At 32.4% G+C, this 25760-nt stretch overlaps 1 protein-coding gene across 2 annotated transcripts in view; it reads left to right on the forward strand.

Moving 5' to 3' along the window:
* The window catches only part of PROS1 (protein S), a 69256-nt gene that overhangs the window by 17465 nt on the left and 26031 nt on the right, over positions 1-25760 (forward strand). For both annotated transcript variants that reach the window (XM_019755543.3, XM_074333221.2), the window contains 6 exons: positions 7614-7771; positions 11384-11408; positions 19800-19886; positions 21529-21651; positions 21750-21881; positions 24830-24955. In XM_019755543.3, coding sequence (XP_019611102.3) covers positions 7614-7771; positions 11384-11408; positions 19800-19886; positions 21529-21651; positions 21750-21881; positions 24830-24955 — 651 coding nt within the window. The remainder of the gene's footprint in view (positions 1-7613; positions 7772-11383; positions 11409-19799; positions 19887-21528; positions 21652-21749; positions 21882-24829; positions 24956-25760) is intronic.

Consider the following 25760-nt stretch of genomic DNA (forward strand, 5'->3'; position numbering starts at 1 on the left):
CATAATAATAAGAGACGAATCAGTTGTTTAGCAACGTAGTCCTCAATATGAAACAAAATGTGAAATTTAGAGAAAAGCCAGGGTAATAGCTTTCTTTAAAGAAAAAGCAACTTAAAAAATAATTTAAGGGTAGCATACATACAGAGACATAGCATTTCTTTCTGAAGGCTAATACAAACTTTTCTGAACGTTCATAATAATTCTATAGGATGATGAATGCCTAATTAAAAATTGGTCTTTAGGTTTTTCTTAATCTTTGCAACCTTCACGTTTTTTAATATCCCTCCTGAATTGGAAATCTTCTGTAATAGAAATAGTTATGAAAAAACTGAAAGATTTTATAGGTAATGTGATACTTTAAAATAAAATTTGTAATATCTGACCATAATATTTTCCTAGTGTTATTAACTGAATTCTACCTTTTTTTCAGGCTTTGATTAAGGAAAACATACTGTTCAACAGTTGAGACATGAGACACAGTTATATCTCTAAGTATTATCTAATTGTTTTATTTGTATTTTGAAAGTCATTTTCCCTGACCTGGTCCCACACTGAAGCAGAAACAAAAATTCTAACACTCTGCCAACCCAAATGCGAGCCACAGATTCTCTCCTTAGACACATTCTTTTAGGGGCAGTTTTTCATTCTTGGGCTGCATCAGATGAGAAGGGCCTGGGGAATGGAGAGACAGAAAACAAAATTTAAAAAGGCATGAGCTTTTGGAGGGAGGATTTTTTGACTCATCTTTGCAAAGGACAAGAGAGCAGAATGGAAGAGATTCAGAGGATGAACTGTCCTAAAGCTTGGGCCTCCTTCCTGTGCTACCTCATCCTCATCTGACTGATCAGTTGTTGTTGTTTTTAAATTTATATTTTAAATTTATTGGGGTGACAATTGTTAGTAAAATTACATAGATTTCAGGTGTACACTTCTGTATTACATCATCTATAAATCCCATGGTGTGTTCATCACCCAGAGTCAGTTCTCCTTCCATCACCATATATTTGATCCCCTTTACCCTCATCTCCCACCCCCTCCTCCCTACCCCCTGGTAACCACTTTTGGGCAACCTGTAGATCAGTGGTTCTGACCTGCCAGAACAAAGCAAGACAACTAAGTGGGAAAGGGGCCTGAAGAAAGGATCTTGACTAAGATCAAACTGAAGTGAACAGTGGAGGAATTTTCCTGTGAGTGAGGCAATACTAACTCCACTATCCTTATTACAGGTGCTTAAGTGAAGTACCAATAATAATAAATTTATTTTTTGGAGATAAGGCAATGGAACATATGCTGAAAAAAACACACTAAGATTTGCCCCCACTGAAAATCTTGAAGGGGACACGTGAAGGCTGTGAAGACGTCAAAAGAGAATTTCAGTTAGTGTTTGAATAATTGTTATGTAGTTGACATAACTGTTCAACCTGCTGTGGTCACTATTTTGAAGCAGGGATGACTGAGATGAGTTAAAAAAAAACAAGCAGATTCAGTCATACTTCTAATCTTGAATGACTCATAACTAAACATTATAACCTAAAATTTTGAATCTGAATGTAACACTTTTCAAGCAACATAGTTGGGTTTTCACAAGGACTTTCTTGAAAAACTTCTTAATCTAAAGAAGTGAAACAAATGATTAGAGACAGTGTGGTAATGAAAAAATAGAACAGGTTTTGGAGGCAGGCTTGGTTGGCTCTGTTCTCAGCTGTGTGAACTTGGTAAAATTGAACTCAACTTTCCTGAGTTTTAGTTCATGTGTAAAATGAGAAAATTACTCTCTACTTAGAACAGCTGTGATTAGATTAAAGGAGATCATGCAAAAATAGCATTTACCTGCTAATGTGCCATGGCTATTATTGTGATAAATAACGGAACTTATTAGACATTCCTGCAGGCCCGTTAAGTGAATGTTTTGGGGCAGACAGATTTTGAGCCAGCTGTTAAAAGCACTTCTAACCACATATTTGTCTCATCCTACAGTTCTGTAGTTCTTACTAGTTTGGATCTATGATGTCTTGTTTATATCTTTTTGACAAAGAATAGTAGACGCCTACAAAAGCACACTCTGTTAGATGGATCGGTTTATTTTAAAAAGGACAGTGAATATCTTATTTAAGCTATCAAAAGTGTCCACTTCACAACCACATAATTTCCTTTTTTTTTTTAAATTAAGTACATTGTGAGCATTTGAGTGACAGACTACACAGAAGAAAAAGCAGAAGGCTAGGAGGATAGATATATGTAAAGTCCTGTTGCATTAGCACTACTTTATAGCTCTGACTTTGGGGAAATCATGTAACCTTTCCATTTTAATTTCTTCAATAAGAAAATGGGGATGATAATTCTATGCAGTAATTTATTTCATTATTTATCTGAGGATCAAATGAAATAACTAATATACACTTTGAAAATTATTAAATACTATGCCAGTTTGAAGGCTTATTGGGTTGAATCCAGAGAAAATAAAACATAAACATTCAAGTTTAGACAAAAGTAGTTTTTTGTGTTGTTAGCTGCATGATCCTTTAGGTCAGAGGTGTAACAATTTTCCTTTTTAATATTCCTCTCATCAGTCGACTCAGAAACTTCTGCCTGTTTTCTGAGAAACATCAAATAGTAATAGATGGTTGCAGGTCTGAGCATTGGAATGTCTGTGATCTAAGTCATACTTTTGTTATTTTTTATCATTGTAACATAGGGCAAATATCTTTCATGTTCTTTACCGGAGTTGCATCATCTCTGAAATAATGGAGGCTATTGTGTTTCCTTTTAGTTTTATAAACTTATGTGGGCATTCCTTTAAACCACAACCATGGTTCTCCCTGTACATTTGAAAACTTCCGCTTTCACAAACAGGAATATAATGTGTGTTGTTATACCTGGTCTGTGTCCTGCAGTGGGGTTGTGGGTGGGGGTGGGGTCCTTGTAGGGAAAGAGAGATTCTTTTTTTTTTTTACTTAAAAAAATTAATATTACATTTAATAATTGTCATTGATTAAAAGCTAATTCTGTGCCAGACTTCAGAGAGTTATATATATTTATATGTCTCACAGAATGAATATACATACATATATTTATTTATTTATTTATTTTTTATTAGCTTCAGTTATACAGAACAACATAGTAATCAGATACTTACATAACTTAGAAAGTGACAACCCCAGTAAGTCCACTACCCTGCGTGACACTGTACAGTTTGTTATTAGATTATATTTCCCATGCTGCACTACACATCCCCGTGACCATTTTTTAAAAATTATAGTTGACATTCAATATTTTATATTAGTTTCAGATGCACAGCATAGTAGTTAGACATTTATGTGATTTATGAAGTGATCCCCCAATAAATCTAGTACCCATCTGTAACTATACATAGTTCTTACAATACTACTGACTATATTCCTCAGACTGTACTTTACATCTCTGTGACTCTCCTGTAACTACAAATTTGTACTTTTTAATCCCTTCACCTTCCTCACCTAGCGCACACCCTCCTTCCCATCTAGTAACCATCATTTTGTTCTCTGTATCTATGGGTCTGTTTCTGTTTTGTTTGTTTGTTTATTTTGTTCTTTAGATTCCACATGAAAGTAAGATCATATGGTATTTTTCTTTCTCAGCCTGATTTATTTCACTAAGCATAATACCCTCTAGGTTTATCCATGTTGTCGCAAATGGTAATATTTTTCTTTTTTATGGCAAAGTAGTATTCCATTGTTTATATGTACCACAATGTGTTTATCTAATCGCCTCCTGATGCACATTTCAGTTGTTTCCATATCTTGGCTATTGTAAATAGCACTGCAGTGAACATAGGGCTGCATTATCTTTTTGAATTAGTGTTTTGGATTTCTTTGGATAAATACCCAGGAGTGTAATTCCTGGGTCATAAGATAGCTCTATTTGTAATTTATTGAGGAACCTCCATTCTGTTTTCCATAGTGGCTTCACCAATTTGCAATCCCACCAAGAGTGCACAAGGGTTCCCTTTTCTCCACATCCTTGCCAGCACTTGTTGTTTGTTGATTTATTGATGATGACCATCCTGACAGGTGTGAGGTGATATCTCATTGTGGTTTTAATTTGCATTTCTCTGATGGTTAGTAATGTTGAACATTTTTTATATGTCTATTGGCCATTACTATGTCCTAAGAAAGAGATATTCTTAAATGTCAATATTCTGTCAGGAAGAAATGCCAAAGAGTTATGTATATGGTTTGTTTCCTAAGTGCATTTGACCTTGATATATTTTTTTATTATTGAATTAGTGTATTCATCTTTCAAAGAAAGTGTTATTGTTTTCCCCAGAAAGACTCATGTATTTACTTTGAAGCTCAGAAGGGCCGAGTTTTTGCTGTATTTATTATAAAGTAGCATGCTTACAACCACTTCAAATAAATGAGATAATTGCAAATGTCAAACTCTTTCATTGTTGATGGGGCTGCCATTTATCAATGAGTAATACACTTGGTAGGTAGCGTGCTCATAGAATGGCATCTTTAGATACACACATTCTTGATTTAATCTTTATCTTAATGAGCATTGATAAAGATAATAAAAGATAGAGTTAAAAATATAATCTAACACTACTTATTTAGTTAGTTATCACTTTTAAACTTCTATTTGGCAACTAAGAGAGATAAAGTAACATTACTTAGTTAACTCTTGAAAGATGTTTAATTATTCAACTAATAACTTTGGTGATTGTTGATTAATTAATCCTTTGCTTTTTTTCTTCTTTTTATTGTAAACTTTGAGTATTTATTTCATATTAACAGTTAATAAGAGAAAAATAAATTTATATTATTTATAATATAAACTATTTATATTACTTTCGCATCTCAGTGAAATAAGTCTTTGTGTTTAAAATCAGGATTTAGAAAGTTTTTTATAGATTTTATTTGTGCTTTGAAAATTTTTCATTCAAAATTATGTTCTGTTCATATATTAAAATAAATACCTAAAACAAAACCTTATACTTTGTGGTTTTTTTTTCCAAATGTAATTGCAATTAGCAGCTTGAGTATGTTTTCACTCTTTTCTGTATATCTGTCCACAAAATATTTACATCTCTACAAATTTGGCTGATATATATAGGATTATACTTTAGGTGTGGCAGTCCACAATTTCCATTTTTAAACTTAATATATCTTGGAGATTTTCAGTGCAAAAGTTATCTTCCTTCTTTGTAATAGCTGCTTATAATTCTCTGGTACAGATATATTTTATAGCTTATGTTTCCATTCCCTTCTTGATATTTAGGTTGTTTTTAAATTTTTTTGATATTGCAATCTTTCAATAAACATTTTATGCATTTTCCATCAGAAGTGTGTATCTGTAGCACATACTTAGGGGCAAAATTGTTAAGTCAAAGAGTGTATGCACATGCTGGAAATTTTCAGGTACTAACAATATACCTTCCAATAATGTTTACCAGTTTATATTCCCACCACCAATGTACAAGAATACTTCTTTCCTTTTATCTTCACCAATACTTGACATTATCAGTCTTTTAAATGTTTGCAAATTGAATGGGCAAAAATAGAATTATTTTCTTAAATTTGTATTGAACATCTTTTCATATGTTTTTTACCCATGTGATTTTTCTCTGTAGTGATTTGTATATGATTTTATTTATATTGTTTTGTTTATATTTTATTTATACTATTTACATTATTTTGTATTTAATCTTGTACATATTCCTGTACTGGTTGGCTTTTGTTTTATTTTTTTTTAATTTGCAAATTTGCTTATAACTTCTGGATGTAATTTTTTCTATTCTATATGATACAGATATTTTCCTCCAACCTGTTGCTTTATGTTGAATTTTGTTATATAATTTTTGTTACTGTTCAACTATTTAAAAATTTTTATGTAGTTGAAGTTACCAATTTTTTAATTTGCCTTGTTTTTTCTTAGATATTCTATATAATGATTCCATTAAATATTTTTAAATAATATAATAAAATAAATGTTATAGTAACAAATCTGAAAAAGTAATTCTATTAGTCATTTTTAATTATATTAATAAATTTTTTGAGAAATGTTGGGCAAACTTATACATCCGTATTGATCTGTCACAATAATGAATAACATTAGTTAACTAGTTAAGTTCCACAAATTAACAATAATTTTGTCAAAACTGATCTTCACATATTCAAATGCCACAGATAGTATTGCCTGATTTTTTAATCTTGGCTCATAGTTGGTGAAAGAACATGTTTTATTAATTTTAATTATGGAAGTTTTTAAATGAAAACAGATATACCAAAAATAACATTTGAGGTTGTGAGAAGTGGTCATATCTTCTATAAATGTTGAAAAGAAAGCTGAGAGAATTTACAATGATGTAGATTTGGAATATGAGGGGGAAGAAGGAGGAATGGAGGATTATTTCAAGATTTTTTGCATACCTAGAAGTTACCATCAGCTGGGAGGCTTCAAATGGACCCATTCAGATGGAGTGGGGAAATTAAACGTTCAAACATGTGCGCCATGTTTGAGATTTTTATTGGTCATCCAGGTACAGATGTCCAGTAGCCAATTGGACATACCATCTGAAGTGAGGAGGGAGGCTAGAGCTGGATGTATAATGTATTATTACGATACAGCCGTGAAAGAGGATGAGATCATCAAAGGAGTGAATGTTGGTAGAGAATAAGACCAAGAAATAAATAGCCAATATTAAGAGGTCAGCAAAAGGAGGAGATGAGGAGGGCCTAGCCCGTGAGATGTAAAAATAATGAAAAAAGTCTGATGACTTGTAAACCAGGTTAAAATACTGTATCCAGGAAGCAATAATCAACACTGTCAAGTGTTACTGGTAGGTCATGTAAGATGAGGACTGATAATTAACCATTAGAATTAGTATTGTGACCTTGGTAAGAACAACATGATGGAGTCATGGATTGGTGTGAGTGTATGAAAGAGTGGGAGGAGAGGATGTGGGGACATAAATATAGACAACTGTACCATGGGGAGCAAAGAATTGGGTGCATTTCTGATAGGATTGAAATGCCCTTCATTAGAGGATGAAGAAGGTCACAGAGGGCACGATAGGATTTGTCCCCGTGGATCCAAGAGCCTTCTCTATGGTCTTCCTTTTGCCACGAATTTTTATTTTACTGTTTGTATGAATAATTAAGTGTGTTAGCCTATCAAGTATCTTTTAAATAGCTGATTGGACTATACTCCTGCATATCTGTATGTCCTCAGTGATCATGTAAGTTTTCCATTAAAATTGAGAAAGTTTATTACTCTAGCTTTAAAGATGGTATGGCTATGACTTTTGACATAGTTGTTTCAGCATAATGCTATTTCCAAACTAGTTATAAAGTAAACAGTAAATATTGCCTGGTATGTTTGACCTCAAGCAGGAACTTGATTAATTTGTGTAGATCATTATACAAGAGCTGTAGCTGCACACCAAACCTACTTTTTGAGTTGTTAACCAAAGTGCTATTATCTACATTTTCTTCTCAGTTCAACCATACTGATTTTAAATGCTGTATAATTTACAGGCAAAAAATAGTTTTAATTCTCATTGCTTAACAAAATAATATATTTTAGGTGGAGAGATGAAAGCTTTATTCATATACGCTTATATTTTTCTTCAGTTTTGTCAAAGCAACATGCTTCACAAGTCCTGGTTAGGAAACGTCGGGCAAACAGTATGTTTGAAGAAACCAAAAAGGGCAATCTTGAAAGAGAATGCATTGAAGAACTGTGCAGTAAAGAAGAAGCTAGGGAGGTCTTTGAAAATAACCCTGAAACGGTAAGAATTCATGAAAATTCATGTTAGCACACCTGGACATACAGTTATAGATGAAACATTTCCAGCTTTAGTCTTTGTTCCCTTGTGTTCCTTTTTAAAGTTAGTGATTGTGTATATCACGTTGCACATGTAACCACTGAAGCATTTCAGGAGGTAGTACCTTCAAAGGAAGGTGTGCTTGTTAGGAAGACACTATTGCCAAAAGCAATGTGCTTTGACCAAACTGTAATTCAATTATACCTCAGTATTATCAAGTAGCATAGACCTCATGGTTTTTAAATCCTTTCTCCCAACCAGAATTTGGTAGTATTGGGTGAGGGGGAAACCTTCTCAAGTATAGAATGCTTGTGTGTGAGCATGCACACACCCACATGCTTGCATTGTTATCACTATACTTCATTAAATCTCTCCATTGGCATTTTTAAGGCTTTAATCCAGAGTTCATACATAATGGTTAGTCAGGGAATGCTTACTGAAGAATCCATTCAGTACTGTGTTCCCCAAGTATACTTTAATTTATTCCATAAACCCTTGGGAAGTTTCCTGAGCCATTTTATGTCTTCAGTCATTCCTGGGGTTAGAATTTATATCTTTAGTGTATAAATGTTTCCAAGTTAATTTTAAAATGTCTAATCATAAAGACCCCAAAATATCATACAGAAATATGGGGCCCTTAGACCTTATCTTTAGTCTTCTTATTTCCTAGGGGCGGATATTCTCTGACATGTTCTACAGGTAGCAGGAGAATAAACAATGCCTCTAAGAATTAGGGTTAGGGTGACATTGAGAAGTGAGGTTTGATAACCTTCACGGTTACCTCAGATATTTTTTTTCCTGAGATGAACGATATAACCAAACGGAAATAAGGGAGAAAACATAAAAAAGTATTTCCTTTACCTCTGCTATGGCTCTAAGACCATGAAACTAGGTAAGAGATAATGAGAAAACCATTTCTCTAGTTAGAGAACTTGTCAAAGACAGTAATAACTTGAGTTCTCTTGTAGTACTGCCACCAACTCTAATAGGTTCAAAGGGAATTTTTTCCAAGGTAACTCAAAGATTCATTTTTAATACTCTCTGGAATTGAATCAAAATATTTCTCTCAGTGTTGTTCCTTTTGTGGATAAGCAATAATTAGCAAGACAAGAATATTTTATTCCACACAATATAGCAAAGTGTTCTTATTTTGTAGGAAATAGATACACACACACACACACACACATTTATTTTTATCATGGAAATTTATATATATAATAGAGAGAACAATATTATAAACTCTAATATACCTTCTTCCCACTTTGACAATGATCAACAATCTGCCATACTTCTTTTACCTATTCTTTACCCCACCCACTCTAATTTTTTTTTTTTTTTTTGCTGGTACATTTTAAAGCAAGTCTCCGTGCCTGAGGTATACTATTACTATGTCACCCATAAATACTTGACTATATATTTCTAACACTGTAGATATGTTCTTATAGCTTAGCCTCTGAGTAGCAAATTGAGACTGAGTTAGAAGACAATAAGGAAGAGAAAGGAAGATAGTGGAGAAGGGAAGTTCATGAAGGTGCTTCCTCTCCTCTCCTCATTCTGACATTGGTCATACTGGCAGAAGAGAACGACCTGATAGAGAGGGACAGGAAGAAATGGGAGAAATGAAAGGAAAAAAACAACAACATTTGGTTCGTCTCACTTCTCTCCTTTCACAACCACTCTCTAGCCACGTCCCTAACACCCTAGACCACATTCTCAATCTCTACACTATTGTTTACCTCCCCATTGTCCTTAATATATTCCTTTCACCATTACGTCATTTCTTTTTGAACCCATTCATTGTTGCTTATCCTCCTGGCTTTTGGTCTGTTGAAGACAACACTACTGTGTGAAATACGTGGTGGGAGATCCCATCCTTATAAACTAGTAGGTAAGTATTGTGTAGGTTTATATTGAGAGGAGGAAGCAGTGAGGACTTTGACTCTGTACTGGATGAAGTTATGTTTTGTATAGGAATACCTGTTCGTGTAGAATACTGGTTATTCATGAGGTGTTTTTGTGCTATTAATGTTACACAGATATATTATGGCTTACGAGGGCATTTATGAACTAGCCTGGGAACCAACTGTACCATTAGAAATCATTTTTGACATTTCATTCCTTAGTCCAAATTCTGATTTACAGACTAGCTTTTGGTACATAACCAATTACCGTATTTTGCCGTGTATAATGTGCACTTTCTTGCCCAAATTTGTGAGAGAAAAATAAGGATGTGAATTATACATGGGTAGTACTAATTCTGTATCTATATAAATGTTTTTAATTCTTTTATTTATGCTTATGAGTTAAAAGTGTAGCTCTAGAAATTAATAATGATATTCGTATGCAAAATAATACCCTGGAATACGATAATCGGTTTTGTTGAACTAACAACGAACTTGCAATGAGGAAGAGTTCTTGGCCTTCTATTATGCGTAAATATCATAAATTTGTTACAAGTACACAAAATTTCTTGTACTTTGTATCTGTTCTTCTTATGTTCTTTAGTTTTTTGTTACATAAAATTTCTTGTACCATATATATTAAAAAATAAATGCAAAATTCCTTTGTAATACAAAAAACAAGTACCTTAACGTAAACAAACAAAATTTCTTGTACTTTGTATCTGTCCTTCTTATGTTCTTTAGTTTTTTGTTACATAAAATTTCTTGTACCATATATATTAAAAAATAAATGCAAAAGTCCTTTGTAATACAAAAAACAAGTACCTTAATGTAAACAAATAAAATTTTGAATTAAAAAAGTAAAACAAAAGATTTTTTCCCCTGAAAGTTTAGGCCAAAAATGTGGGTGTACATTATACACAGGAGTACATTATACATGGCAAAATGCAGTAATAACTAAGGTATTGTGTGTACCTATGATGCTGAAAGATAAATGTCTACTTCAATTCACTTCAGATGATGTCAGTGTTATTCAACATTGAACCTGGTGTGTGTAATTAGCATGACATGAAATGTGTCAAATGGGTATGTAATCATTATGGAAACATTAATGGATTTACAAAAAAGGGGCACATATTATTACATTGAATAGCTTCTTTAGAACCTGTTTTTAGATTGGAAGCTTTTGAAGCATGATTTAATTGATCAATATTGACTTAAGCCTAAGCATTTTATTAATGTAACATTATTAGTTACCTACTTCTGGCATATTTTATTATACCATGTTTCCCTGAAAATAAGACCTAGTTGGACCATCAGCTTTAATGCGTTTTTTGGAGCAAAAATTAATATAAGACCCGGTCTTATTTTAATATAATATTAGACCGGGTCTTATAATATAATATAATATAATATAATATAATATAATATAATATAATATAATATAATGTAAGACCAGGTCTTATATTAATTTTTGCTCCAAAAGATGCATCAGAGCTGATGGTCCGGCTAGGTCTGATTTTCAGGAAAACATGGTAGAAAAAAAAGGTTATAATATAGAAATTACAGTTACATGGAAATTATTTGCATCTTTAAGATAAAAAAACTAAAAATAGTTTTAACTGTATAGTGAAATATGGAATACTAAGATATTTTTTCTTTTCTTTCTTTCTAGGAATATTTTTATCCAAAATATTTAGGTAAGTTCAAAATATTTCAGTCATATAATCTTAGAAATGGAAGAGAGCTTAGATATGGTAAAGTCCAACCCTTCACCCATGTATTTCATCCAATAAAATTTCATTAGCCTTCCCAGTAAGAACTCATTCTAAATGCAGTATTGCTGGGGTTTTGGGGGGGCTTTTTTTGTTTTTTCTTTTTTTTTAAGTTATGTAGAAAAATTTGGAATGGTTCTTTAATTACCATGTGGCATTCTAACTTTTAGTCTTTTCATTTTTGTGTCTTTTGCATAAAGAGTCATTGCACTAAGGCTTAAATTAGAATTACGTGATAGGTTATCTTTTAATGAAAGGAGAAATCTTTGTACTCTCCAGAGCTTGTGACATAAATAATTATCATTTACATATTTATAGAAGTTATTAACAACCTCTCCCTTTGCAACGTCATTTCATCATTCCCTGCAGTATCCCTTCCCACGTTTTGCTTCTGTACATGATTCTGGACGCTCAAGGACTGAGGAGTCATTTCCATCCAGACAGATTAGATGATTTCAACAAAACATCAATTAAATATAAAAAGGTTTCAGTTTGCTTTAAGCAAATATAAAAATATTTTGTATTAACATTACTTGGGATAGTTGTCAACATTTCCTAACAACGGAAGTCGAGTTTAATTTGCATATCTCTTTTTGATGGGATTTTCTGTAGGTTCAGCTCACAAAGGTGCACTCTCCCTCATTTAGGCTCAGAGTATTCCCCATCTGTGCATCTTTCTGCCCCACTCACATCCCATCCAACTGGAGCAGCAAGCCCTGCAGAAAATGAAAAGTGAATCGTCCTTGAAAAAAATGTAGAAGTGTATGCTGATATACATTAATAACTATGCAGCTTAAAACTTATTAATATAATTTTGTAAATAACTTTCTATTGAACTTTTATTTCTCTTGCAGTTTACAGTTTGGGGCTATACTTTTTGTTGATTCTTTTTTGTTTCTGAATACATATGCAAACATTCCAGAGACCATCTTTAGGTGGGGTATATTTCTTTCCCCTTTTCCTAGGGAGGCTTACATTGAAATGATGGTATATACTTATATTTACCCTTCAGGACAATTAACAAGATAAGACCCTAAGATCACTGTGTAGAAGGCTCTTGTAGAGCCAAGTGCTCTTTTTCATAATCCTGAAGTGGTTATTATTCCATTTTATTGAGTGTCCATGATGGTCTGAATCTTATTTGTGTGGCACATGCTGAGCCAAGGAGACTCAACTATAATGTACTACATCTCATTTCACCCTCTCATCAACTACAAGGCCTCAGTTCAGTGGTATCTCTTTAGAACGCCATGACATGACCCATTTCTGTTCTATGGGCTGTTAGGTTTTTTCCAGTTGTCTTATTAGAATTATTTTTATAATTTCCAATCCAACATTTCTCCTGCAAGATCTTAAAGTGATTTAACCTCTATGAGCCACAGTCTTCTCATTTGTTACATGGATAGGAGGAATTTAATAAGTTTTTAGCAAGAAATAAGATAATGTTTGCAAAGCACTTAACAAAATATGTCAAGCTAGTCCTCTTCATTTTTCTTCCCTAAATCTCTCCCCTTCCATTTTCTAGCTACTAATAACACACTTAAAGAGTTTTACTTAAATTTGGAAAGGGGACACTATAAAAACTGTGTAGTAATATTTATGTCTCTGGATTTGTAAATGCAACAAGATTTTCTAAAACCCTTAGCTGCATCTTAAAAGAACAATGAGATATAGATTTACATCCACGAAAAACATCTCTTCTTTTGAATTACTTTCTAAAGCAAAAACTAAGGGTTTGCACTGTGAAAGTGGAGAAAAGGTAGAATAGCAATACTATTTTAGCTTCTCCATTTTAGATAGAAATTTGAATATTTTATAACTAAAACAGACAATATTTGGTTATTAAAAAATTACAAGCTTGCATTAAAAAACATAATATTAATCCCTGTTTCTTAGGTCCGTCTATCGAGTCTGTCTCTGTCTCACACAGAGACAGACTCGATAGACGGACCTAAGATATTTTCAACATCTATTTTATGTTGAAAATAGAGTGTATTTTCAACACTCTAGAAAATACATAACTTTGATCACAGAATATATTTGGATAAAGATAAATGACATTTAAACACAACATTATGTATGTTGGAAAAGTTCCTTAGATGAAATGTTTTTCTTTTTTCTGTTTTTGTCCTTCTCCACTTCCTCTTTGTTGACTTGACCTAACTTTCTCTTCTCTTTGCCTATAATATTGGACAACATTGTTTAAAAGCTAAGTACCAAATTAATAAATAAGCAAATAAGATGTAAGCTGTAGTCTCAGATCTAAAAATTTCTACTATGTCAGGGTTAGCAAGTGAATTAACTTTTCAGATTCTCTATTTAAATACACACTGTAACTGTATTTTCTAACTTCAGAGCTATGGGGAATACCAAATAAGTATAGGAAGATACACTTTTTACTGCAGCAAATTTCTTCAAATATAAAGTATTATTATTTAACCAATCCATAATATGAAACAAAAATATACTTTTATCATGATTTATTTTTTGATTCAAGTTTTATATTTCGGTCTTTATTTACACATAGGCATATGCAATAAATTCCACTATTGAAAACAGAAAACAAATGCTCTACCAAAGTTAAGCTTTTCTGTTATTTGATATATATACGAGGTTGGACAATTAAGTTTGTGAACTCATCCTAGAAGTAGTGCTACATACCTCCTTGCTGAATATCACTACAATCACCTTCAAAGTACCCCCTTGGGAAGCTATGCACTGACTCCAATGCCTAGTCCACCCTTCAGAGCAATTTTGGAACTCTTTTTCTAGAATGGCCAGCAGAGCTCTCATAATATAATCCTTGATGTCCTGAGTGTCATCAAAATGTCTTCCTTTCAATATTTCCTTTATCTTTAGATAAAGAAAGAAGTCATTGGGGGCCAGATCAGGTGAGTAGGGAGGGTGTTCCAATACAGTTATTTGTTTACTGACTAAAAACTCCCTCACAGACAGTGCCGTGTGAGCTGGTGCATTGTCGTGATGCAAGAGCCTGAATTGTTGGCGAAAAGTTCAGGTCATCTAACTTTTTCATGCAGCCTTTTCAACATTTCCAAATAAAAAACTTGGTTAACTGTTTGTCCAGTTGGTACAAATTCATAATGAATATCCCTCTAATATGAAAAAAGGCTAGCCACAGTGGTATAACAAGTTTGCTAACTTAATTGTCAGACCTTCGTGTGTGTGTGTTGTGTGTATCAAATGCTCTGTCCAAGTCAAACTTTTCTGTTGTTTGATATATATATATATATATATATACACACATACATATATGTACATATGTATATGTACATGTATATATATATACATATGTACATATATGTATGTGTGTGTATATATATATATATATATATATATATATATATATATCCTAGTTGGAAAAAAACCCTTTACAATCCTGTCCCTGGTAAACCTAACAGTAGTTTTATTAATTACCACAGCCCATGCATGGAACTCCTTACAGTGAGATAAGGACACCCAAGAGATTAGACCACTAATAACCCATACTTTTTGGACAGTATTTAGATTTAGAGTTTCAGGGGTTTAAAAAGAACTTCAATCTATCCACATATCCTACTACTGCATTGAAAACATGGAATTTGGATAGTAATACTTGGGGATGTATTATGCAAACATAAATTTTTAAGTTTTGTTCTTTTCCTTAGAAAATAGAATGAATAACTCTATTATCTTTATCATTGACCTTTAAAATATCACCTGATAGAGTGAAGTATTTTATCAATGGGAGAGAAACTTCTTGGAAAGAATGCTAAATTCTGAACCTAAATATAAACGTTAGAAATAATTTTGTTTCTAGTTCTTGCCAAGTTGGTGAATTAGCTCAGTCTGCTGACTCCTTCTCTTAAAATCATCTCAAGAGCGACAGTAGCGTTTCACGCACTAATAGTAACAAATTAAAATGAAAAAGAACAAGAAACATGAGAAACCCATGGGTAGACTAAAGACTGGCTTGAACTACCGTGTTTCCCCAAAAATAAGACCTAGCCGGACAATCAGCTCTAATGTGTCTTTTGGAGCAAAAGTTAATATAAGACCCATTCTTATTTTACTATAAATGCTCTAATAATAATATAATATAATATAATATAATATAATATAATATAATATAATATAATATAATACTGGGTCTTAGTTTTGGGGAAACAGGATAGTATGTTCGGATGGGAATGAGGGTGCTGACTGCTGAGTCAGCAGTAAGAGGACAGACTGGAATATTTTTTTAAATGACCTAAGCATTCAAATCAACTACATTTTTTAAAAGTACAATAAAGTAAATCCTGAGTAACAAGAAATAGAGAAATAATAAAAATGGGCATAGAAATAGGTTAAATGGAAAATAAAAGAGAAAATAAACAAAAGCAAATTCTCATTCTTTGAAAAGGCTTGAAAGTTAGACTGACATCTGGCAAGAATAATCAAGGAAAAAAAAAAAAGGCAAAGAGGAAATGCCAAAACATAAAGTGTAGCATAAAAATGAGAAATACTATAACCCCTCATAGATTAGATTTATAATCATAAAATAAAGATCATCATAAAATAAAATAAATAAATAAAATAAATAAAATAAAATACAATCAAAAGTATTATATATAGCTATACCATAATATATTTGGAAACTGGATAAAATAGATACATTCCTAGAAAAATGTAAAACATCTGTAATTTCACAGGAAGAAACAGAGAACTTTGTTATACAAATGAGTACTAAACAAGCTAAAACCACATTCAAATGAGTATTAAACAAGCTAAAACCACATTCAAAACCTTTTTCTCCATATCCCTCCAAATCCAGACTTAGGTGTTTTACAGACAACTTCTTCCACATTTTCGAGTAAATAAATTGTTAAGTTTCCTCTTATAAAATTATCCTGGAAAATAGAAAAAGATCTATGCTGTGAGGATATTCTAAAAGGCTGTTGTAATCTTGATTCCAAAACCACAAAATAAAAACATAATTCCTTCTAATTTGTGAGTGAATTCTAAATAAAATGGCATCCAATCTAATCTAAAGTATATTAAAAATGATAAAGTAGGTTTTATTCCTGAAATTCAAGGCTGGTTTAACATCAGGAAATCCATTAATGTAATTCTCTGTGTAGTTTATTATTACCTCAGTTCATACAGAAAAAGCAGTTGATAAAGTTCAACACTTAGTTATGATAAAAACTTTGGCAACCGATTATTGAAGAACTTTCTGAGCTTGGTAAAGTTTATATATAGAATAACTATATAATTTATCTTCCCTGTTTTGACATTTTGTCCAAATACTACAATAGATAAATGCCAAGGAAAAATAATAAAGTAGAGCTGTCCTGGGAAAATTGTCACTTATGGTCATACTAATGATATATACACAACATGAGAGAAAAAATGGAAAGGAAGGAGGGAAGGAAGGAAGGGGAACAAAACTTACAGTAAACATTATACTTAATGGATAAACTTTAGTCACAGTGTCTTTTGATTGAGAACAATAGGAGAAGTACTGGAGGTTACAGGCAATTCAATAAGGAAATAAAAATTAATAATTGTGTAGATCATGAAGCAAAATATATGCCTATCATTATTTGTAATTGATATGATGATATACCTTAAAACTAGAGTCGTAGGCAAAACATTAGAACACATAAGAAATTTTATATAGTTCTAAAACTATTCCATATAAATAAGTAGTAGTTCTTTACACAATGACTTTCCAATAGAAAATGAAAGTTGATACTATTCTCAATAGCAGCAAATCCCATAGACTATCTCGAAATATCTTAAGAACATATAAGACCTCTATAAAGAAAATTTTAGAAGTCAAATTGAGGATATAAAAGATGAACTGAAATCATAGAAATGATTTCAAAATCAAAATCTCATGATATTAAATTGAGTGATGCTATAAGGAGATCAATTAATTTATATATTCAGAGCAATCCTGTTTAAAATTTCAGCTGGATTTTTTAAAAAGGAATTCAGTAACTTCACTAATATTTAAATCAGAGAATAAAAGTCCACACATGCCTAAATTAACCTTAAAAATGTAACAGGAGGAAATACCTCATCAAATATTAACAATACAAAGCTGTAGAAACAAAGCCATATACTATTGTCAGAAGAACATGTAGACTAATGAACTTAACAAAGAGTGCAGAGACAGACCTAATTCTAAATGCATGTTTTCCTAAAAACATCATCACATGAGTATAGACTTGTATGTAAGGCACAGTATGAGTTAAATCTACTTTTCAGTCTAGCTCGGGGTCCTAATCACCACATGAAACATTTCACCTGGACCTCCAACCTAAGGTCTTTCCTCTTGCCTAGAGGTACAATTTTTTCAATTTGTCTAGAGGTACAAAATGAGGCTTTCTCATAAAGGAGGATCCTAATACAATATCTACATTAGAATGAGCTAATTCTGGGATTCAGTGATTCAGAAGGAGGGACAAATTAACCTGGAGAAAGAATTATTCAAGATCTAAAACTGCTTAGGTCTCTTTTGGCCTCCAGGAAGACCATTATAATGTAAGGTGTTATTTCTGTGGGAAAATATTCTAATTCACTGTGGTAGGCTGAGTAATGACGCCCCCAAAGATGTTTCTGTCCTAATCCTTAGAACCTGTGAATGTTACCTTATATGACAAAAGGAAGTCTGAAAATTAAATTAAGGATCTGCAGATGGGGATATTATCTTAGATTATCTGAGTGGGCCCAATATAATCATAAGGGGCTGTATACAAGGTAAGCAGGAGATCAGAGTCGATTGTAGGTTATATGACAATGAAGCAAAAGTTGGGAGTAATATGAGAATGGACTCATGAGCCAAGGAATGTAGGTGGTCTCTAGAAGCTGAAAAAAGCAAGGAAATATATTTTCTCTTGAAGTCTCCAAAAGAAACACAGCCCAGCTAACACCTTAATTTTAGACTTCTAATCCCTACAACTATAAGAGAATAAACTTGTGTTGTTTTAAGCTACTAAGATGGTGATAATTTGTCACAGCAGCAATTGGAAACTAATACCCACACTGACTTCAAATGAGCCTTTGAATGCATCTGTGATAAATTTTATTTTCCAAAGATGGCTACAAAAATATCTCCCATCTCATGTACTTTTCCACAATTTCATTTTGCTGCTTCCCATTCACTACATGGAATCTGTGCTTGCCATGTCTTCCTTGAATCTCGGTGGAACCTGGGACCACTTTGGTCAACAGAATATGGTGGAAGTGACAAAATGCCTCCTAACTGGCCTGGCAGCTTTTGCTTTCTTCCCATTGGAAGCTAGCTGCCATGAAAGAAGTTCCACTTTAGTATCAGCATGCTAAGAGAAACTCAGCTGCAGGGAGAAGCCCTGTAGCATGACTTACCAAATGGAGAGAGAGATGCCAAGGGGCCCGAGCTGTTAGACATGTGAATGAAAAGCCACCTTGGAGGAGGGTCCTCCAGTATGTACAGCAGAGACAAACCGCCCAACCCAACCCTTTCCAAATATTTGACCCACAAATCGTGAGCAAAATAGAATGATTATTTTAAGCTATTAATTTTGGGGTTTGTTTGTTACTCAGCAAAAGATAATCAAATCCACCTTTTTACTAAGTCAGTGACTCTGCACAGTGAAGTGATATATATATATATATATATATATATATATATATATATATATATATATGTATATATATATAAAATGTTGTCTTCTGTGGCTATTAAAAAATGTTATGTCGTTGGCACTAAGTGACCCCTAGTTCCTTTAAAGTCTAAAGTATTTTATTTCTATTATTTCAGTTGTTATTTCTGCCTGATTGCTACATCTAGTTTCGTAGAGTTGTATGTAGTGAGGAGTAAAATGAATGCAGTAAATGTTTGCTTTGTAATATTGAGGCATTATGCAAATATTATTATATTAGTCTCTATGCAACATTGGAAGAATAGGACATTGCAGTAACCAGAAACATTAACTCATTCTATTGACTTAATTATAGACACTTTTTAAAGCAGGTTCTTGTCTACAGATTAGAGGGTAACTTTAGGTCTCTGCTGAAGCATTAAGAACATAGACTTATGTGACAATAAATGCCTCTGCTAATCCAAGATCTTTTTCATTTCCGGCTTTAAAGTTCATTCTTTTCCAAAGAGAATGTTCCATAAACCTGTTTTTCATGATTCTGTATTTTTGTAATCTTGTTTTGAATGCTGAATCCTGTAAATCCACAGGAGCATAAATACTGTACCTCTCTGGATAATTTCTACTTTGATTTCAGATCAAGTAAGCATATCTATTCTAAAAAGATGACATTTGTTTGTATTTACAGGTTGTCTTAGCTCTTTCCGAATTGGCGTATTCAGTCCTGCACGTCAGTCAACTGATGCTAGCCCTGACCTAAGGAGCTGCGTCAATGGTAAACACCTCTACAATCAATTTAAAAACAAAAGAAAATGAAAACATGCAAGTAAAGTACACCCATGTAAATATAACTATTATTTAAAAATCAACAAATGAACCCTGGAAGGGTATACCCAGCAAAGTACACCCATGTAAATATAACTATTGTTTAAAAATCAACAAATGAACCCTGGAAGGGTATGCCCAGCAATGAGGTGTTCTCAAAACACATTTGAAAGAATGTATTTCAGGTGTAAATGCTGCTGTTTTACTCAAAATCATTTTCCACAGAACGTTAAAATTGAACAGGTACCTTGTTTACTAAGGTTTAGGTCATTGACTTCAGAATTTTATTCTCCACAGCTTTATTTTGGCTGTGGTTGCATAATCATGTAGTATGACCAAATGTTACAGTTGATTAATAGGTCAAAGTGGAGATAGGTTTTTCTTTTAACTTTTGGCATCAATAGCTTAAATGTAGAAAATGTTATGATATCAAATTAGCTTTCTCCCTCTGAAGTTCATATAGGGTCTGGTAGATTATTTGTCTCTGATTTACCAATTTCCCAACTGAGAGTCAGAGAGAAGAAGGTGAAATTGCAAGATATAAATTGGGATGTTTGTCCAGTGACTATTTTACATGCAGCATTGGTAGTATCTAGATATTTGTCTGAATTTTTCTAAAGTTGGTTATAATTACATAAGTTTGTCTGATCACGTATATTTAATTTATGCTTCATCTTTTATAAAATTTATCAGAGAACAGGGAAATAATTTGATAATAATTTCCTGATTAATCTTTCTATCACTTTAAGTAATACCTAATTTATTATTACTTTTCAAAAAAAAACAAAAAAAACTTGATGCTTTTATGAGGACTTTTTTTTTTGGAAAATTTTGGTTCTTAAGTTTCAGTTAGGTTTTAAAGTTTTGTTTTGTTTTCAAGTAGCAGAAATTTCCTCTGACTAACTTAAGCAGAGGAGAATGTACTGGAAAGATGAAAGGAACTTGCAGAGTTGACTAAAAAGACTTGAAAAGCAGGTGTGGAAATGTGTAGGAACTGCAGTGTCTAGTGAAGAGGAAGAAACCACAAATGAATAAAGAAACAAATGGGCATATCATTTAAGATAGTGATAAAGTGCTGTGACATTTTATGAAGAAAATGTTCCTCCCCTAAGAATCATAGTACTCTGCTACCTGTTGTCCAATGTCTGAAAACCATTGTTTCATGTATGTTGACAAGAGTTCTATGTATTTCAGGCAGGAGGATAAGTCTGATCCCTGTTACTCCATGTTAGCCCAAATTGGAAGGCCCCAATTTTTTTCTATTTTGATATTGAGAGTAGTTTTATTTGTTCTGCATATCTCATGGAATTGTTTTAAGGGTCAAATAAGGTAATATATGTGAAAAAATATCTAAATTAGAGTATAAAATACTGTATATAGTTGCAGATATAAAAGTAGTTTCCTTTTGCAAAATAATTGCAAAGGTTTGTTTAATGGACTCACTTCTTCATGAAAAAGTATGATTTCAAGGAAGGAGTTACAGTTTTTTTTCATTGTTATAGGCTTCATGCACTGGATTTCTATTAAAGGACATATAATTTTATTTTACCATGGCATGTGGTAAAAATTAAATAGATGTCTATTTCCTTCAGCCATTCCAGACCAGTGTAATCCTCTGCCATGCAATGAAGATGGATATAGGATCTGCAAGGATGGCCAAGCTTCATTCACTTGCATTTGTAAATCAGGTTGGCGAGGAAGCAAGTGTGAATTTGGTATGTATAATAAACCCACCTGGCTTCGCTGGATTGACCTGGAAAGTTTTCTGAAGGCTTTATCACTTTTAAAAATAATTTATTTCCCTCTGTTTTAGACATAAATGAATGTGAAAATCCCTCAAATATCAATGGAGCTTGCAGTCAGATTTGTGTCAATACACTTGGAAGTTACCAATGTTCCTGTAAAAGTGGTTATGTTATGCTTTCAAATAAAAAGGACTGCAAAGGTAAGAGAGCAAGAAGGTAGAATAAAAACGTATTTGCTGTGTGAGACCAAATTTAGTTAGAGAAATTTCCTCAGGAAATTCTTGGAAAACTCTTTGGTTGTAAGTTGTTTTAATGAATATACATTATTATCCACTTTAAAGCCTTGTGATATTATGGGACTGCATTTTAGTTTATTGTTTATAGGGCATTTTATTATTTATAGAGTATTTCATTGTTTCTTATTGTGTGTATATGTGTGTGCACACACATGAGCATGTTTTAATGAAGAATTTCATTATATGGTGATAAAGTAACGTTTCACTGCAAGTCCTTGTATACTACACTTCTTTTCAGACACTATAATTTCCTTTATTCCAATAAGATAAACAATTATACAAAGGATGCCAGCACAATCCTGAATAATTTCTTTCATTTTATTTTATATTTCTTTGTCAGAAATACCTCTAATTTCCAATGTAAACCCTTCATCTTGCACCTCATTTCCTTTTGTGGTTTTGGGAAAAATGAAAATCTACTTTTCTTTCCTTTTGTACATTTAAGATCACATCATTGGTCATAACTCTTTTTCTTTAAATTTCAGACCTAAATAATTCCTGTCAATTTAGCTTTTTAACAGTCATTTTACTAGTGTATTTCTTTTATTTTTCTTTCCCCTGAATTTTGACTTCTTTCTCTCTGCATAATGTCTTTTCCATTAAATTGCTTTAACTACCATAACTGGATCTTTAAATATAAGTGCTAGGTTTGTGGGTCACTAAAAATGCAATTTTCCAGCCAGTAGTTAAATTTTGCCTTTAGAAACTGGGAGCGAGTTTTTCTTTCTTCCCCTTCCTTCCTTTTCTCCTTCCTTCTTCATTTCATTTTCTTCTTCTTTACTTTGTCCTTTCCTCCTTCCTTCCCTCTCTTTCTTTTTCTCCTCTTCCTGCTACTCACTTTCTTCTTGCTACAAGATAAAAAAAAATTAGTAAATTACAATGTAAACGTTTCTCATTCAACTCAATTCATATCTGCTTTGGTAAATCCCCAAATTCAATTCATAGTCAAGAAATGGTCTGTCCCTCACTGCTTTGTAGTGTTTTGTTAGTATAGTTTATTATTTAAAGTGCAGCTAAATGACTAACGTGAACTATATTAACTAACAGTTTCTTCTAAACACATATTTAATTTGTGACCATATATCTTTCTTATTTGTCTGTTTGAAGGTCTTTTTGTGGTTAGAAATTTAGAATACTGATTATCATTAGAACACCAGTTATCGGAAACCATCATAATGCAGGATACCACAAATATCCCACAAGAAAATAATACCCATTCGTACTTCTGCCTTTAAATACTTGAATAGTCTGTCCGTCTAAAGAATTTATGACTTACACTTTTAATTAATACATATTTAATACTTATCCATTTAATTTATCACGTGTATATAAACTATTTTACAAAAAATACTTGTATAAATAAGAACATCCCAGATGAGAGAAAACACGGTCTTGTATATTTCATTTACATAGCTTTTTATCCATGATACCTAAGTACAGAGTACAAAACTATTAGAAGAATATATATATGTATATATATATATATATATATATATATATATATATATATATATATATACACACAACTATTACAGCAGAGCTTTTGCCAAGATGGGGATATGCTTGGGATCAAGTTATAAATGTCTAAAAGTGCAAGAATAAAAGTTTCCATCAGTCATTAGATGTCAGTATAGAGTCATAAAATCAAAAACAATGTGCTCTATAACCTGAACTCATATGATTTAGATACTTCCTTGCCTCAGACCAGATAATTTAAGGCATATGTTTTTACTTTCTTTTAAAGGATTTTATAGCTCTTTAAAAAATATTAAACATTTTATTTTGAAGTAATTGTAGATTCACATGCTGTTTTAAGAAGTAGTAAAAAGAGATCCCATGTACCCTTTACCCAATTTTCCCCATTGAGTAAGATTTTACACAACTATAGTACATTATCACACCCAGGATACGGACACTGACACAATTAAGATACAGAAAAATTCCTTTACCACAGGGATTGACTCTGTTACTTTTGTGCATGTCATTTTAAATAAAACTATGTCTGAAATTTTGGCTATTAGTCTGGAAAAATTAAACTCTTAACTGTTTAGAGTAGAAAGTATATTTTCCATTTTGAACTTGCCTTTCTCCAGAGAGTACAGATGAGAAAAATCCACTAATAATTAAATCTCCATTGAACTATTTCTGTCACTTGTTGTGTTTTTTTCCACAAGTGCTTATTTAGTAACTAATAGCAATCAATACTTTGTCTCCTACTCTACCATGCAATATAATAAATACATATGAAATTTCAGGAATATTAATTTAGCACTAAAATTTGTATAGTATTACCTGCAATTTTATAAATACTTTGAGACCTTGCTCAATCTCATTTTACATTTGAATCACTCCTGAACACTTTAGGCAACAATAGTGATATGCAGTTTTAGCTATTGTCCATTTTCAAGGGACAAATGTAAGACTGATGAGCCAACTCATTTTTATTTTTTATATTTGTGATAATACGGAGTGAATATACTTTTAAGACTATAAATCAGAAATATGTATTTAGGAATACATAATAAGAATATGTTGAATCTCTTATCCCATTTATTTTCATGCTATAACCTGGTAGATAAAAAACAAAACAAAACCTAAAGCTTTCTCTTTCTTTTACATAACTACAAAGGAACATGGTAAACATCAATCAAATTCTCTTTGTGTTTGTATAAAGAAATCATATTGAAGTGAATTAAAATATGATGATAGATTTAATATTTTGTTATTCCCAGGTATTCTGCTGTTTTATTTCATATATTAAACGAGATCCAGAAAACACAGTTTAAGTGTTCTTTGCCTAGCATCTTCTGGTATGGGAAAAATGTTTTTTAATATATTTGTTTCATTTACAGATGTGGATGAATGCTCTGTGATGCCAGGCATTTGTGGCACAGCAGTATGCAAGAACATCCCAGGAGACTTTGAATGTGAATGCCCTGAAGGCTACACATACAATCCCTCATCAAAGTCTTGTAAAGGTAGAGTTGTGGTGGTGTCATTGCTGATGGTGGAGAAGGGTGGGTTTGAACTCTGATTTGATATTAGAAGCATTGGTTCTGTTTGACATCAACAACCAGATTTTCTAAGGTGGTAAAATCCATGATACAGTTCGGGGAATTGTGTAGTCATTGGCTTCCTTGGAAAACAAAAGTATAGAAGACTCATGGTCTTTAGGTTTAGTATTATGCGCTACGATTGGCCGTCTAAGCTACATATGGATTGGAGATCTCACATGTCTGATAAAAACAAAATAAATTCATTTTCACATCATTTAGATAATATTCAAAGATAAAATAATTTCAAGCTGGAAGGAAAAACACACACGTCACAAAAAGGAAGACAAGTTTGAAAAGCACATGGGTGTTACAAAGGTGGTTAGAAACCGATTTTATACCAAGTTTATCAATGATTTTCTGGGCATGTGTCAGTAATGTCTTTTGTTGTAAAATAGAAATGACATAGTTCTGTTATAATTAAATACGTATAAAAGAAAAGTTTCATCTTAACCAAATGATAAGTAAGCTCCAGAAATTAGAGAAGTACTGATTAGTAATGTTAGTGCCTGTGGATTATGGTCAGCTCTTGGACTTGTTATTATTTCATTTGGTTGCAGTAGAGTTGCCTTGTTTGCCTCAGGTAACTTAGATGGATTAGGGGACTTTTTTTTTTAAATCATGAATATACACAGATTATCTCACATTCCTCCATAAAATTTTTTAAATTTCAAAATGAATTTCGTATCATGACTAAAACTAATCTAATCAATAGTAATTTTTCTATTGT

This window comes from Rhinolophus sinicus, chromosome 17 (genome assembly GCF_057876585.1).
Source record: "Rhinolophus sinicus isolate RSI-liver-muscle chromosome 17, RSI-T2T, whole genome shotgun sequence".
Taxonomy (NCBI): Eukaryota; Metazoa; Chordata; class Mammalia; order Chiroptera; family Rhinolophidae; genus Rhinolophus; species Rhinolophus sinicus.